Source organism: Gymnoscopelus microlampas (genome assembly GCF_963454915.1).
Source record: "Gymnoscopelus microlampas genome assembly, chromosome: 6".
In the NCBI taxonomy this organism is placed as follows: Eukaryota; Metazoa; Chordata; class Actinopteri; order Myctophiformes; family Myctophidae; genus Gymnoscopelus; species Gymnoscopelus microlampas.
Genome location: NC_139943.1, coordinates 26,965,279 through 26,983,075, shown reverse-complemented (window position 1 = coordinate 26,983,075; position 17,797 = coordinate 26,965,279). Strand labels below are relative to the sequence as shown.

Genomic DNA, 17,797 nt, shown 5'->3' with positions numbered 1-17,797 from the left:
GGGCAATATTATATTGATATCGTGATATGACCCTGTGGACCACACTAAATAGCATTTCACTTTTTGTGTACAGTACTTGTATTAGTGTAGTTGTGACAAATAAAGCCTTCTTGATATGGGACTAGATATCGTCTGGTAATTTTGGATATTGTAATATTGTGATATGGCAAATGCGTTTTCAGTACTTATTTTATATTTTCAAACATTACCGAAAAAAATAGGCAATCTACAACCTAACAACATGTCGCTGTGTGATGCATTGTGATAGGCAATTTTTGCTATTTTAGATTTTTGGGGGGAAAATATTGATAGTATTGAAGTATTTGGTCAGACATATTGGGATATTTGATTTTATCCATAGCGCCCAGCCCTATCAGTTTTATCTAACAATGAAGGCTGAAGATTTCACTGAATGCAGATATTCTAGATATGGCTTGGCAGTTGGCACACTCAAAGTCATACTACCTGGCTGTCTAAAGAGTCCCAACTGTTAAGAATATCATTTTATTTGTGGTAGATGTGTTTTACAATTATTTTATTTAGGAAAAACTTTAATTTGATTTCTTCTGCTTTTCCCTTACTGACTGACTACTTAGATGAGACCATACTCTGTCTCTTTCTCTCTCACAGACAGACAGACAGACAGACAGACAGACAGACATACAGACACTACAGACAGACACTACAGACAGACACTACAGACAGACACTATACAGACAGACACTACAGACAGACACTACAGACACTACAGACAGACACTACAGACACTACAGACAGATAGACAGACAGACAGACACTACAGACTGCACACATACACAATCTTTATCAGCAATATATAAAACAAACTGCACCCTCAGCCACATTTTTGAATGCCAAAAATTAAGTTTTTCTCCCTTGTGAATGTCAGCATACTTTGCATTTGTGCTCATCTGAAGACGGATGGGGCATTGCTTCATCCAGCCTTGTCACTCTGTCTCTCCCTTGTTCTGTCTCACGCCCTTCGTCCTCCTAACAGAGGGGAAGATGTTCTTTTAAGTTTCTTCGTTTTTTGTTGTTGTTTTTTATTATGATCACTTTATCTTTCCTCACATTTGGGAATTTGCATGTTTGCTTCTTGCTCTTTTCTGGTGCTGCATGTATTTTGCAGATAAAAGTTCAGCAGTGCAGTTAAGAGAAATTAGTTGGGTAAACAGTGGTAAATGTCAATGATAAAGTTCTGTTGAAGCTCATCTGATTAGCATGGCTACGCAGGTGTCTTATCTTGCCTGTGCAACGGAGGGTAAAATGGAAATGATTGCGTGGTCCTGAGCAGTTGATGCCTATCCCAGAAATGTCTATCTATTGAGCTGCTGAGTCTGCCGGACACCACAGACCTTGGCTGAAGATGATGGAGAGAGAGAGAGAAAAAGAGGCCAGGGAAGAGCTGTCGGGGGTTTTATTTGTGAAGAGGAGGGGGGCGGTGAGCGGAGGAAGAGAAAGAAATCACTTTTATAATGTCACTTTGCAAATGGGTTGTTCTTAACCACTCTCTATACTATAATACTTAGTTGACTGGGATCAGCGCTGTACTTGGTCCTGTCTTTTTGTCCTCCACACCATGGGTCTTCAACAGGGGGTCTGAGACCCCTGGGCTAGGGGGTCCTCAAAGTTACTACAGGGGGGCCGCCAAGTCTTTGTGTGATAGGAACCTTTTTTGTTTTACATAATTTACATAACCCTAGCATCCCTATTCTGAAGGGAACATTTGCCGAAAATAGCAGATCTACAAGCACAAGCGTCTAGATCTGCTATTTTCGGTTTGTGTAGAGGGAAAAGAAGCAAACCAAGTACAGAGCCATGGTCAAGTTTACTAAGTATTGAGGGTACGTGGTGAAATGTCCGAAATAAATAAAGTATGAAATCTACGAAAAGGTTTAATCTGCAACACAATTGAATACAATGTAGTGGGGGTCCCTGCTTCATCTCTCTCTCAGCAAAGGGGTCCTTGGCCTGAAAGAACGTTGAAGACCCCTGCTCTACACCAAGGCTGTGTCCGAAATCACTCACTAGTGCACTATTATAGTGATTCAGCCATTTTGTAGTGGTGTTCGAATGTATAGTGATGATTATTATACCCTTTTAGTGGACTGATTTTATCCCACAATGCACCGTGAAATGTAGGGTACAGGCGATGATCACTAGCCAAGCTCTACCAATCCCACAATGCATTGCGCTGGTTCCGCTGAAAGAAGAAAACTGAAAAACCACAACAAGAATGGCTGTGCCCGTCACAGAAGAATGAGAGAGGGAGAGAGAACCTGTTGTACAAGTATAATATACAGGCTAATTATATATTAATATATAATGATGTAATAACATGTAATAATAATATGAACTATTTGTCACACTTATACGGGAGTGTTTTTTTAATACATCCATGGGGTGTTTGTTTATCGCTGTAACAGCCAACACTGATATGGGACGTTTTCAGCCATGACGTAATTGACGGCGACCCGAGTAGTGTCCAAAAATATTTATTTTTTTCGCAGATGAGTTCACTATATAGTCCTCTACATCTGACTCACTATTTAGGGAGTAGTGACTGAATTCGGACACAATGCAAATCTCTATCCTAAACCCTACTTCACTGACTGGAGTCCTCCAGGGGTCTATCTATACTACTGGGTTCCTTACTTTTTTCCCTGTACACCAAATATATTAATGAAAAGCTGAAGCTCACCATGTGAGCTTGTAGATCTGCTAATTTTGCAGAATGTTCACGCCAGAATAGGGATCCTAGGATTCATGTGGTCTATAGACTAGTGTCTCTACTGTATATTGATCAAGTTTAGTGAAAAGTAGAGTATATTAGAAAACTTGACCTTCCTCAATAGAGAAAACCCTCTGCAAAAACCCTTAACAGAGTGAAAGAGAGAGGTTTCTTTGCCCATCTCTCTTTGTAGATGCTCTTTTCTAAGTTTATTGTAATTTTTTATGTTCCATCACCTCAACTCCGACTCATACTGACTTAGCAGAGTGTGATTTTTTCATTATATTTTAACAAGCTATACTAAGAAACTTGTCTTCCCCTATTATATGATATAACATGGACATCCTAACATCTGACATGTCCTGTGAATAGAGGAACCTCTCGCACGAGGACCGGAGAGAGAGAGTGTAGGGGAAGAAGTGTTGGGATTTGTCATTCAGCAGAGGTTAAACCCCACCTATTAGTGTGGGGTCGGAGTGCCGCGCAGATAAAGATTTCCTGTTGTACTGTGTCAAAAAATCAATAGCTCCGCCGCGATGTGCTCATTTGATATCAACAATAGTCTTTTTAAAAATCAATTAGCCCTGATAGAAGAGACATCAGTGTTGGGTTACACCCTCTTTCTCTTCCTCATCGATATCCAATCAGGCATGCTGTTTTTGAGGGTGCTCTTCCCGCATTGGTCGATGGAAGATGATGTCCCAGAGTGTGGGTTTTCATATGTGCTGACCCGCAGAGCAAGTTAGGTTGACCTATGTTGTGTTGGAGATAAGTTGATGATTAGCTACCCAGTCAAGGTACTGTGTGACTCTATGAGCTCTTACCGTTTAGTCTTGTAGCGTCCATGCGTGCGTGTGTGAGAGAGGTTGGGTGGTGTGTGGGTCTACAACAGTTTTGAGTTTAACTTGAAACACGACACCAGGAATTGATTATATATATATATATATATATATATATATATATATATATATATATATATATATATATATATATATATATTAAGACAATGTATGATTATTTACTATGACCCTATTACCTCTGCTCCCACTCCTCTTCTTTCCCTCCCATCGCACCTCCCTCCCTACTGCCCACTCTGCGGTTAATTGCATTAGTCATTTCATTAATGACAGACTGATTGTTTTATTGTGCTGGCTTGTCAAAGGGGCCTGGACGCCCCAGTGGCTGCTGAAGCGTCTGTATTGATAAGGTTGTATGTGTGTGTGTGTACATGTGTGGAGGTTGATGTGTTGATGCTGCATGACTAGAGATTGTGTGTGTGTGTGTGTGTGTGTGTGTGTGTGTGTGTGTGTGTGTGTGTGTGTACATACAATGTCAAGCGTAAATGAATAAAGCTGTGTGTATTTTGTGGAGCTGGATGTTATTGATAACAATCCTAGTCAGCCTTGTGTTTTGGTGAATTATCATGAATCACCATTCAATAGACAAGCTTGTGTGTGTGTGTGTGTGTGTGTGTGTGTGTGTGTGTGTGTGTGTGTGTGTGTGTGTGTGTGTGTGTGTGTGTGTGTGTGTGTGTGTGTGTGTGTGTGTGTGTGTGTGTGTGTGTGTGTATTGTTGTATTGTGCTTTTTGCTTTGGCAATGTAAACGTATGTTTTCTCATGCCAATAAAGCCCTTTGAATTGAAATTGAAATTGTGTGTGTGTGTGTGTGTGTGTGTGTGTGTTTCTTTAGCATTCATTTGGTGAAATATAGGGTTTTAAATATTGCAAACATATCTACTGTACAGTATGTGTGTACTGTACATGTCTGCATGAGTCTGAACACATCAGAAATAAAGAAGTGTCAGACAGAACTGTGATGGTAGTAATGGGTAGTGCAGCCTTATTGATAAGCACACTGGGTCATTATGAGGGTCTGAGGCAGGCAGGGAGGGGTAATTAACAAGGATTAGGATTGTTGGAGGCCCCATGTTAGTCTAGTGAACACAGCTAACCTGTTGGGATTAGCAAGAAGCACTGATTACACTATCCCCTCTATCCCTCTGTGGTCACCTCCTCCCTCTCTCTCTTTCATATGAAATGAGTGGTTGAATGTAACTGATTGTTCAGACCACCTCTGGGAGTGATCACATTTATGAAAGTACCACATTTTATTTCAAATATTTTTATTGTTTTCAGGATTTTCCCGAAACAATGGAATAGTGAAGATTAAAAACCAGTAAAGCATCTGTGTCATTTTAGATTTTTGCGTTGGCTATACAAGCTTGTACATCTGCTATTTTTGAACATTTTTTTTTAATCTTGAAAGTGTTTGAAACATTTTAACTAATTTTGAATTACGAAAGAGTTTGAAAGCTACTGATTTAGAAGGCATTTGTAGAATCGGCCTCAGGTCTTAATGGGTTAACATAGATAGAGTAAGTTATGGCCACCATAGCTGTTCAGTCAGAGCTCAAAGATTGGATATCCTGTATGTAGTGTAGTCATTTAGAATAGTCTCCAATGACAATGTCGACCCCAAAGCAAGGGTTGCATGGAAGGATATGACACAACTGGCTATGCACGTAGGGGACACCATGTTTTCAGTCTTAATAACTGACAAAGTAATCTCTCCGTCTATGGTGTTTATAAGTTAATATCTGTGTTTTCTCACTGGGGTAAAATCCCAAGACAATTTCACAATGAGGGTCACTGTAGCTGGTCAAGCTGATAAGAGGGTCATGTGAACGGGATTGACCAATGGCGTGGATGCAAACTGGACATTGATGAAGTGTTGAGATAAAGAAGGTCAGAGTGGCCAAACTGAGGCCCCAGCGGATGATGGGAGATAGGATACTGACTGAACAGATGCTGGACTTCAGACTTACTCAACTGACTCAACAGGCCAAACTAGACTGGCTGGTCTGGTGACTAGACCTAGGAGTCTTGCTCGAGTTGGACCTCAGACAAAAAGAAATCGTGCTAATTTCCAAACTTCATCGACATCAAAAAGGGTTCCTTCATCTGGTCACTCTGAAATGTCCACGGCTCCTCTGATAGGTACTAGATAATAGCTACAGTAATATACTGCAGTGATTTAAAACTAGAGCTCAAACCAAAACCAGAGCAATTAATATTGAAACTAAAGCCCACCTGAAGGGCGCCCATCAGTTTGTAGACAGTTCTTGTTTGCTTGTCATCATTGCCAAGCTCTGCTGTCCACTGAGGGAAGAGACTGAAAGGCTGGGTTGATTGTAGTGTGAGATACATTTCTCCAGTGCGGTGTACAATTTGTATAATGTAAGCAGAGTATCATTGTAGTTCAGTGTTATGCATGAGAGGAACAGGTCACCTCCTGTGTGACACTGCAATAACGGTTGCTCAGACATCGACAGATTACAATTTTGACCACATGCAGCCGTTAAAAAGTCATCATTAATTCACATCTCCCTCAAACCCGTGTTCCTTCTGTCTTCCTCCCTCAGCCACTCCCCCGCTTCTAACCCCCCTGCCACCGCTCCCTCCTTCTCTTCCCTCTGTACACTCTCCCCCCCCCCCCCCCCCCGGCTGTGGGAAAGCCATTTTATCAGCGTCTGTCCGTTGTTCTCTGGTGAGGATAGATACAGAGAAGATAGATGAGTGTTTTGACATGGAGAGTGTTAGACAAACACTCTTATCGGCCCGCCACTTTAGGCCGACCCCCGAAACACTCGCCTGAACCATGGAGAGAGCGGGGGTGGGGGGTAGTGGTGTGTGTGGTGAGGGCGGGTTGGGGGGGGGGGTCAATTTTTTTGCATATGCGTATGAGGAAAGAGAGAAAAGAGGAGATAATGCCGAACTGAGAGAGAGGCAGGCAGAAAGTTTTTCCCCTTGTCCAGAAGCATATCCCAAAGGCACAACATGTAACCGAAGCAGGTGGTATTAATCCCACCCAGTTGATCAAAGAGCCTGACGGAACAGCCTGTATTACAGTTCGAGCTCATCAATTTATTACCAGATGTGCCGACAGTCTATTGCCTCCTCCAAAGTTGAGCGTTGCTCTCCCTAGCAGCTCTAGCTGTCTAAGTTTTAAATAGATGGACAAATCTCCCATGCCCCCTGCAGTGCCCCAGCTATCAGCCTCTATCTGGGCTGTAGCAGACTCTAGCCAAAGCCCTGACTCCCATCCTTCTACAGTTATCACTTTGAGGAAGTACACTGTAAGAGGCTGGACAGCACGTGGGTCCGTTTGTTTCAAACTCCCCCTAGTGTTGAGTGTTCTGGTGCACCTTCCTGGATGCTGTGTGCCATGGGTTCATGTCAGGTTCAACCCGTGAGAAGCTTTCAACCTCTTAAAACTAGTTGGTGTGTTATGCTTTATTCCACATCTCTTCTCTATATAGAACCATTTAATTCTTCCAGTCAATAACTTTCAGTATCTCTGCATGATTGTATGAAGCAAACAATTTTCCAGATTAGTCATGAAAACATTGTCCTCTCATCAGTTTGCCTGGTATTGTTATTGTCATTATATGCTGTTGGCTTGCTGGTCTACCAACATGACAGATAAGTAAATGGATCTCTCCCTCTCTCTCTTTCTGTCTATTTATTCCTATCTATTTATAGATGACGTGGCGCTGAGTGAAGCAGGTGATGATACCAGGGTTGTAGCTTGCAGGGACCTCCATCCAGACACAACATGGGGTCCCTACCCAGGAATCATCCAATCAGATGACAGCACAGATGACCAGGAACCAGAGGTGAGGGGTCACAGTTCAAGTCACAGATTCTGTCCTGGGTCCAATTATTACTAATTGAACTGGGTCAGTCTGGAATTGATTTACAGACAACATTTCACTTACATGAAGTTAATGCTGAAGCGCTGCAAGCACTATATAATAATTTGCATTATACATGTACATTATACATGTATATATATTCTCATGAAGTATAATACATTTGTTGCCTTATTAACTCTATTTAAAGTGTTGGCTAATGACTTGTCTCATACAAGGGAACCGCCAAAATTGTCCCAAAAGAGTAAACTATGATAATTTTCTGCCCCTAGACTAAAGACTGAAACTATCCAACATAATTGAATAGTTTTCAGTTACCTTATCTGTGTGTGTGTGTGTGTGTGTGTGTGTGTGTGTGTGTGTGTGTGTGTGTGTGTGTGTGTGTGTGTGTGTGTGTGTGTGTGTGTGTGTGTGTGTGTGTGTGTGTGTGTGTGTGTGTGTGTGTGTGTGTGTGTGTGTGTGTGTGTGTGTGCGTGCGTGGGTGGGTGAGAACCTGTGTGTGTACTGTGTTGTGTATGTTCCTTGGGAACTGCATGTGGAACCGGATGCAGCCCTATCATAGTCTTGTGCATCATGTGCACTGACTCCATCTAATCATGTGATACTGATGCCGGGAGAGGCTTCCTGGCATGGAACACATACACGCGCACACACACACACACACACACACACACACACACACACACACACACACACACACACACACACACACACACACACACACACACACACACACACACACACACACACACACACACACACACACACACATACCGGACAGACAAGCTGATGGAGAAATATGCCAAAATGCAAAAGACCACGGCATTACTGAAGATATATTGGACTGTACCACTACTGGGATTTCTTGTCTTATCTGCACTTTAATTTCGTTTTTACAATTATGACAATGCTCGTAATACTAGCTTAGCCTACTCCAGTTCATCCTAGTCCAGTTCGCTCCAAAAACTAGTCGTGCTCTCTTTTAAAATACTATCTGTTTGTCCTCAAGCCTACAGTTCTCATTATGAGCGAGCAGTTAGATCAGAGCATCCTCTCCTCTCCTCTCCTCTCCTCTCCTCTTCTCTCGTCTGCTCTCTCCTGCTCTTCTCTCCTCTCCTCTCCTCTCTTCTGTCCTCCTCTCCTCTGTCCTCTCCGTCTGCCCCCCAGCTCTGCCGGCTCCCCAGACGTCCGCCTGTCCTTTATCTCCGCATGGCGCCATCCTCCTGGACAACAAACCCCAATGATTGATTCCTGCTTGATAGGCTCTCATTTCTAAGATTTCGTTTATTATCAGTGAGGTCCTGAGTGTACACACACACACACACACACACACACACACACACACACACACACACACACACACACACACAAGCACACAAGCAGATGTGCGCACACACACACACACACACACACACACACACACACACACACACACACACACACACACACACACACACACACACACACACACATACGCACACACACAGCGCGCACACAGCACATTCACACAGTACACATAGCACACACAAATATCACAGATAAATGGACAAGCAAAAAAGATAATGTAGATATGTCTGTGTAAGTGGCCGTGCGTGCACACACACACACACACACACACACACACACACACACACACACACACACACACACACACACACACACACACACACACACACACACACACTCACACACACAAAATAATAATAGTTATACATTTTATTTGTATTGCACTTTACATTTGAAACAAACCTCAAAGTGCAAACATTTGCATTGATAGAACAATCTAAAAAAGGAGGGTCTTAAAAAAAACAAGGGGGCGCGCGCGCGCACGCACGCACACACATCACCTTTTGTTCTTCTCCTCCCTTCCATTGCTCATCACTTCCTATTCCTCCTTTCTGTTCCTCCTCTCTTCTGAACTCTGAACTGTCAGAATTCTCCCTTGTTGGAAGGGCTTTTGTCAAAACCATCACACAAAACCATCGCTCATCATGGACTTGCCCCGCTCATGTTCATTTAGTCCTTTTTTTCTCCCCTTTCCCTTCCTTTCTTTTCTTTTCCTTTCTTTTCTTTTCCATCTTTTGCGCTGTCTTTCTCTGTCCCTCGCTCTCTTTCTCTTTTTACCCCCCGCCCCCGCTATCTCTCTCTCCCTCTTTTCTTCTGTACTATCTGAGGGCTGAAGGAGTGAGGAGACAGACCTTCAGTATCTGCTGGAGATAGTGGTTGTAATCTCACATTCCTCCTGTGTCTCCCACTGTCACTCCACTTCCTCCCCCTCCTTCATCCCCCTCTCTCTCTCTCTCTCTCTCTCTCTCTCTCTCTCTCAGTCCCTTCCTCCTGATAGGTCACCAGGGGTCAGGGCTATCCACATTGAGCTGGCTAGACTGGCTAGAAAATCTCCTCCTACTTCTAGTCTGCTGTTGTCTAACCTCGCATCACCAGACTTTCCACCTCGGAGGAAAGCCTGGTATTCATTCTAAAACTAGCCGTGTGATATGGTTTAGAAAAAAACATATCACACGGTTCCATATTTCCTGGTTCCGGTGGTTGGTTCCGGTTGGCGTCGCATTTTTTTTTGTTCCCCAAATAATGCGAATCAATAAGTTTGGTCTCGCTATTCGCGCTACGAGTTAGAATAAGAGATGGCTATACCAAACAATTATTAAACCAAAAGAAACGATTATACCAACCTAAACAAGTTTTAAACTAGGGGAATCATTTTGGAGGTGCACAGCGCGGGTGGTTCCAGTCATTGGTTCCGACCACCTGATGACGTAAAGTTCTTTCCGCTCCGACCGGATCAGAAACCCGAAATGGTATTGATGCCAGGCTAGCTGTTGTCTGAACTGCATCAATGTATTTCAGATGGTACAAAGTTACATCCTCAGTGTTAGTCTAACTGTGAGTGCAGAAATGGACACATCATTTTACTGTGTGTCTGAATGATTTCAATGCAAAATGCTCTTTCCTTTATTTATAGTTTTAGAGAAATATTGCTCCTTTCTAAATTAAATGAAATCAAAATGTATTTGCTAGTGCTAACTACATACCGGTAGTTAGTTGTTGATACCATGACCCTATCCAGAGATACCATGATCCTCACAGAGATATTTGTAGGTTAGTTTTATTATACCTAATAACTTAACTAACCAGGTACTGTAGTTTTTGGACTGGCAACTGGTGACATATCATCTCGATAGAATTATCTTAACTTGTACATGGACATGCTCTGACCATCTTTTACACACTACATTGCGTGTGCAAATTCCCTGTGTGTTCTTTTTTTTATTATTTATTTTTTTAGTACAACAATTTCTTTCCTAGCTCCAACTCTTGCAGACCCTCTATCTTACCTATGCCACCTGTCTCACACAGCCTTCAGCCATAATGGAATCTCAGATGCCCCGAGGCTGTGCCCCCCATCACTGGTAAAGATTGGCATGGCCTCACTTGGCAGTCCCACAGCACCCTTCCAGCGCTGCCCTCTCTCACTCGACTCCTCTCTGAACAAATTTGCTTCTTATTTGGCCCGACCAGATAAGCTATCAGTTTATTATGAGGCCTACCCAGCAACACAACTTAGATTAGGGTGCTTTCTTTTTACTCATATGCATGTACACACATACTGTACGCACATGGATGCAGGCACAAACAGACAGTATGTTCGCGGGTGTGTGCGTGTGCGTGTGTGCATGTGTGTGTGTGTGTGAGTGTGCACTTGATTATATGGGCGGGGATGAGTAGTTTGTCAGTTCTCAGCAATCAGGGTGGGGTTGAAAGAGAGAGTGAGAAAAAGATGAGATCCAGTCGTCCTCTCTCTTTTTAACAGATCTCCTTTATTAGATTAGCTACGTGTTAACTGGCCTGTGTCGTATGGAAATTCTGCCATTTGCATCTCTTGAGAAAGAGGCGTAAAACCATTTATCTATTTAAATATATTCTGTCTGATATGGCTGTTGGACTTTAGAACAGGGTATAATAATATTTACTGATCAACGGATCAGCTTTTTGGTTGACTGAACAACCAGGTCTTCCTCAGACAAGCCTCCCATGGCAACCCAGGAGAGAACACACCACCTCCATTATTCTGATTGGATCAAACACAAATCTGATATTGTATCGGTTCTCTTTCCGATTGGATCCTGGTTTAATTAACTGATAATGTAAGTGTTCTTAATTGGCCCAAAGTTGTTTGATAATTGCAAAGTTTCGGCTGTGATGAAGGCATTCATTTGGTGAGAGGGGTACCAACGGTTTATATGCAAATGCTTTCTATGATGATGCTTACTAAGGAGAATGTTCTTGAACCTTTAACATACAACCTCAGATGGGAGGGAAAAAAAATTAACACATTTGAACCTGTCTTTTTCTAAGATGACTAGGGGTGGGAGGGGGTTCAGTGTTCTCTACCACAGGAGTGATTCCACTCGACTGGGCTGTCTGCATTGTTCTTCCCTCTCCTCTTCCTCACCGCTCCTGTCTTTCGCGGAACAGCAGCCGGAAGGCAGGATCCTAGAAGGAGCGGAGTATGGGAGTTCAAAGCGTTATCACACGCAGAACGTCTTTTCATCATGTTTTAGAAACAAGCGTTTGCACTAATCCCCCAATAATCTCTCCAGGAGAACTGGGGCGATAAGGCACGCCACCCACGGCTTTCCAAACACACTTTTTGGGTAGTCTCTCTTCTATCCCCCCCTTCATCGCTTCTCTCTTCTCCACTTTCTTGTTCTTTCGGTCACCTGGAAGGACGAGTGAAGGTGAACACCCTCTGTGTCAATTATTTTAGCTATCTCCCCCATGTTTTTCCCTCTGCCATGGTCTGTTTACATCCTTAGATCTTCCATTTATCTGAACTTATCAATCTTTCTCTCTCTCTCTCTCTCTCTCTCGCGCTCTCTCTCTCTCTCTCTGTTTCTCTGTCTCCTCCACCTATCAAATTAGAATGTTAATTACAACAACAGTCCTCAGAAGTTGAGAAATGTTTCACTGATTACAGTAAGCACTAGATACCATCCTTCATTGCCCCCTGAAAGAAAATGCTGCACGGGGAAGGTATGTGAAAAAGGGCACAAACCGATTAGAGTTGATGATGTTGGTACTGCAGCACAGCCATCTAATGTAGCTTACATTGTCCTGTAATGTATCAAAGTCTCTGCTGTGGAGCTTGAACTTGAACCTAAACTTCCTTTTCCTGTCTGCCTGCCAGCCAAGACTCCAGGACCACAATGGAAATAAGCCATAAGACTTTTTTGTGCTATCCTGATGGATTAAGTACTGAATGCTGAATTGTGTATTGTATTTTAAAGGTGCTGTAAGTGATATTTTCGGTTACAAAGAAACTTGTTTTTTTGTTTTTGTAAAAATAAATAAAAGTAAGCTCTATAATCTGATATTATTCATTGAGTCTATGTCCAGTAACAGATGTCTCCCTGTCTCTCCAGCTCTTCAGTAAATACACAAAATACTTTTTCAGGTGGGTCACTGATTTCATCCAATCAGGAGAGAGAACCCTCGTTGTTTTGTTAAATCACTTCCATTTTCCCTTGTTTATTCCGTATCCTGTATGAGTTCTCTCACCTGTATCTGTTATCTGTTTACTAAAGAACTGGAGAGTCTGAGAGACCCCTGTTACTGAACAAACACACAAATACAAAGATTCCTATGGCAAGAGCTATTTAACACTTATTCTTTACAAAAACAATGGCTACTGTATATACAGCTATTTATGACTTATTCTTTACTAAAACAACTCTAACTTGTCAAATAAAATCAATCAATCAATCAATCAATCAATCAGTAAATCAGTACAGCCTCGTGTTTGAGCCACCGTTGGAACACACTGTAAATACTACCTAGTTTGTTGTGCTTCTGTTCCCCCATGGCTGTGGATGCACGCACAGTTAACAATCCTTAAACACAATGTTCAATCTGGTCAAATAGAGATAATTATTAGCCATTCACAACCAAAATATGTAGAGCGGGGGGAGACCATATCCCTTACAAACGTATCTAATGTTCACCATAACATACAGTAGGAAAGTCTCAAAGGGACTAGCATGGCTCCTTAATGTTATCCACATTGCTTTGAGTCCATGTGAGAGTGGTTGTGCCGGATGAAGGACATGCTACCCACGTGCCTTACTTCAAAATGTGGCCCTGTGTGTGTCATCTAGCCTCAAGGAAAGAAACCCAGCAAGCATTTATCTGTATAGTGATTGAATCTGTGTGCTCTGTATATAGGGTACATGTACCTTTTACCTGGCTTATAACTCACCCACGTCATGACAGAAGCTGTCAGTCTGTTAGCCTGTCACAGACTCGCAGGAAAAAGTAGGTGAATGAATGGAAGGAGGGAATAAAAATACACAGTCAAATCCAGAGTGTTCATTTTAAGGAGTAGTTCACCCAAAAAATGACTTATTTCCCATCAATTACACACCACATGAAGCCTTGAATTCATGGAGATTTTTGTTGCATTCCTGAGCCAATAATTTGATGATAATAATAAAGATGCTTATATATCCGGTAGGAGACGCAAAGGAGACTCTTTGTGTCTCCTACCCGACCTACCGGATAGATGGCTGGTGATCAAATTATTGACTCAGGAATGCGACAAAAACAAAAAAAACTCCATTAATTCAATGCTTCATGGGGTGTGTAATTGATAGAAAATAAGTTGTTTTTTGGGTGAACTACTCCTTTAACTCTGAGGGTGCAAACATGTACCTTTTACGGTATGTACAACTAAATAAAGGTGAGGGCAAAACAGGGAGACGTTTACCTCTTAAAACTAAAATATTAGCCAAAAAGAAAAGGAGAGAGAGAGAGAGAGGAAATTGTCAGGTAAAGCAACCGAAGAGAGGTGGAGTAGATGAGAGGAAAGGATGGGAGGGAGGAAGGGAGAGATGGGATGGGATGGGATGGGGGGGGGGTTCATTCTCATCACTCAGTGGCAGTGACTGGCTGGTATCTGCATCTCCCTGTCATCTGCACAGGCTTCTGCAGGGTGGAGGAGAGGAGAGGAGGAGAGAGAGAGAGAAGGAGAACCTCTATCCTCTCTATCTCTGAGCCTCATCTCCGGCAGTTCAGGAGCCCGCTTTCCAAGAGTGCCTCATTTTCAAATCTCTTATCTCGGGCCCCGTTTTAAGTATCGCAGTTTTATATTTTTACATGTCATTTGCATGCAGCTCATCAAACCTGGCTCTCTCTTTTTCTTGGAGGTGTGTGCTGATATGCGCATGCAACTGTGCATGAGCATGCCTGCACGAGGGAATAGTTGTATTTATTTATTTAATATACAATTTTTTTTCCAGCGACACTCCTGCAGGGTGGTGGTGTGTTGTTGTTACCATGTAAGCGTTTTGTCGTTTGTGAGTAGAATGTCCTGTGTATGGGATATTGCATGTGCGTGCATGCATGTGCACTCGTTAAAATAAACAGTTGTGTGTGCTCTGGAGTGTGTGTGTGCGAGACAAAGACGTGTGTGTGTGTGTGTGTGTGTGTGTGTGTGTGTGTGTGTGTGTGTGTGTGTGTGTGTGTGTGTGTGTGTGTGTGTGTGTGTGTGTGTGTGTGTGTGTGTGTGTGTGTGTGTGTGTGCGCGTGTGTGAGGCGGATGAGAGTAGGTTTCTGATTTTTATCTGCCTTTTCTTCTCTGTATTTTTGGAGGATTCACACAGTGACCTCTTTGTTTGGGACAGTGAGTACCCCCTCCAGCCTCCCGGATTGGGAAAGAAACCATTTCCTGTAGTGGATAGATAGTAGAGAGAGAGAGTGTGAGAGAGAAAGAGAGAAGGGGCAGACAGATTTGGGTGGAGTGAGAAGAGAGAGAAAGGCATGGGAAGATTAAGAAAGAGGTGAATAGTTAGAAACAAGGAAAAGGGGAGAACGTGAAAGAGGAGAAGGGAGGAAGAAAATGAGTGATTAAATGATTATGCAAGCAAAGGAGTGTGTGAATGAATGACTGACTGGTGGTAACCAGTTGAAAAGGTCAGAGGAAGAGCAACAAGTGCCCCTGAACCTTCCATTCCCTGCTCAGGGATTTGAAGTTCACTGCAATGAAGATGGCTCTCGAGAATGAACCCTAGTAAACACACGTTATTTTCAGACAAACACACCGGTGTACAATGGGGTACCTTTTCAGAAAGGCTCAATGCAAAATCCAAAACCTATACATGTAAAAATGGGACACATAATAGACTTTTAACTTTGTTCATTGTCAACATTGGATGTGTAAACATCCATTTTACAAGTTAAAATGGATTTTTACACTTTCGACACCCCTGGTTTTGCTGTGCTCTGTAAACTGTGACATCTCAAGGTTTAGGTTACAATCAAAGAGGTTTCTGTAGGCCTACTTCCTAAACCACACATGGAAGCATACTTAACTAGCTTATGTTATTTGCTCGACTGCTTTTCATTTAATGCCTGCCGGGCACGCCTAGTCAAACAATCAATGGGGGGAGGGGGTGTATAAACTTCACTGAATAATATGAAATGGTATACCTACAGTACCAGTCAGATTTGCAGATACAAATACTTAGTCCCAGTGCAGGCACTGTAACTCTAGCGACTGACAGTTGTATGAAGAAGACTTAATCTCCTCATCTGGGGGGTAGAGCAGGAGTGGGGATCCACTGGTTATTTTCCTAATTTTCTCTTTAACAATATTCAACCCGACGTCCCTATTTTGGACAAGGCTTATGTTCAAAAATACATGTGGCTATTTTTTTTTTTTTTTTAAATGGCTTACAGTTTTTAATTGAAGTGCATACGACACGTATAGATGGGGTTATGCTCTGGGGTTAGTTCAGGGAAAGCCCCCCCCCCCCATCATTGTTCTCTTCTCTCCCTAGAGAGAGAGAACGAGTGCAGAGGGAGAAAGAGAGAATTCAACGTTCATGCTAACGCTGATCGAGGGGAGAAGTAAAGAAATGAAATCAGCCTGGCATCATTTGCATTCAGGTTTTTATCAGCGTAGGAGGAGGGCATTTTTGGGACTGATAAGAACAGGGCGTCACTGGCTGTGCGGGAGGTAGGCTGTAGTGAGGAGGTGTTTGTGTGTGTGTGTGTGTGTGTGTGGGTGTGAGAGACCGAAGAGAATGTTACTGTACATTTGAATTGGGAGTATATGCAATAAAAGGTGTCTGTGACTACAGAGCTCAATGTGCGAGTGAGTGACGTTTATGAGTTTATGAGTGCATGTTCAACATGCACACGTGTTTATGTGTGATCAAACAGGGGTATATATGTGCATTTATGTTCATATGCATTGAGGGGGAGTGGAGGTGGTGACGTTGCGGAGGAGGGGGTTAATATCAGACCAAATAATTAGATTCGCTATCGTCTCGGCGGCAGCAGTGCGGGGATCAGGCAGATTAAAGCCCGGGCTCAGAGCTGGTTAATATTCATGAGGGGGTCCGGGGGTCCGGGACGAGGAGGCTTAGACTGCAGCTCAAAAGACTCTCCTCTGGCTGAGGGTCTTAAAGCAGCGCTCTCACAGCAGCTGCTTCCACGTTCCTGGGCAGGCCTAATGTCCTGTCTGCTGCCCCACCACACCAGCCCATAGACCACCTATCAGGGAAAGCTACACTCTTCTAGAGTCTTCCCCAACTCAACTTAATGCTCCATCCTTCACTCCTCTCACTGTTGAAAGGAACAGCCTTGGAGATCTTAGCTGTTTTTCTAACTTATTCTCTGTATCGTTCCCTTTCCACACCTTTGTTGCTCTTGTTCCCCAATCGCTCATCCCCCCCCCCCCCCCCCCTCCTCACATCTCGGGTTGAGATGTGAACCTTAACCATCGACAGGCATTCTTATCTTTATGAAAAATCTCCACCTGACTCCAGTCCATCAAGTCTGGGCAAACATATGCTCAGAGATATTGATTCAGTTTTGAGGTACTGATAAAATCTGAGTGAATATTGTGTGGTGAATGCTTATTAAATATGTTACTTTATTTGTGTTTGTTTATTTGCACTTTCCCGTAAAATTTGCTAGAATTTCCCTTTCACCTTGATAGAAATGTTTTCATTGTAATAATCCAACAGCATTTGTAAAAGGTTATGTGGGTAGGGTCAAACCTTTTGTAAGTCGTTGAACAACTGCAGTTTACAGGTTGTGTGTTCCCACGCCATTGGAAGATTTTGGAGACAGACCAAGGGAAGTGAAAGGGTGTTGATACTGTCCGGTGGCCTCTCCATTCTCCTTAACTCACCCCCACATCTCAGGCATTTGCATTCTCTTTTGGCTTAGTTAATCAACACACACACACACACACACACACACACACACACACACACACACACACACACACAAAACCTCATCAAAATGTGATCTG

At 42.9% G+C, this 17,797-nt stretch overlaps 1 protein-coding gene across 2 annotated transcripts in view; it reads left to right on the top strand.

Annotated features, from left to right (window-relative positions):
• The window catches only part of zfpm1 (zinc finger protein, FOG family member 1), a 93,268-nt gene that overhangs the window by 60,682 nt on the left and 14,789 nt on the right, over positions 1-17,797 (top strand). For both annotated transcript variants that reach the window (XR_014601019.1, XM_084060328.1), the window contains exon 4: positions 7,292-7,425. Coding sequence is in view for 1 of the 2 variants with exons in the window: in XM_084060328.1 (XP_083916454.1) it covers positions 7,292-7,425 (134 nt within the window). In the remaining variant the exon portion in view is untranslated. The remainder of the gene's footprint in view (positions 1-7,291; positions 7,426-17,797) is intronic.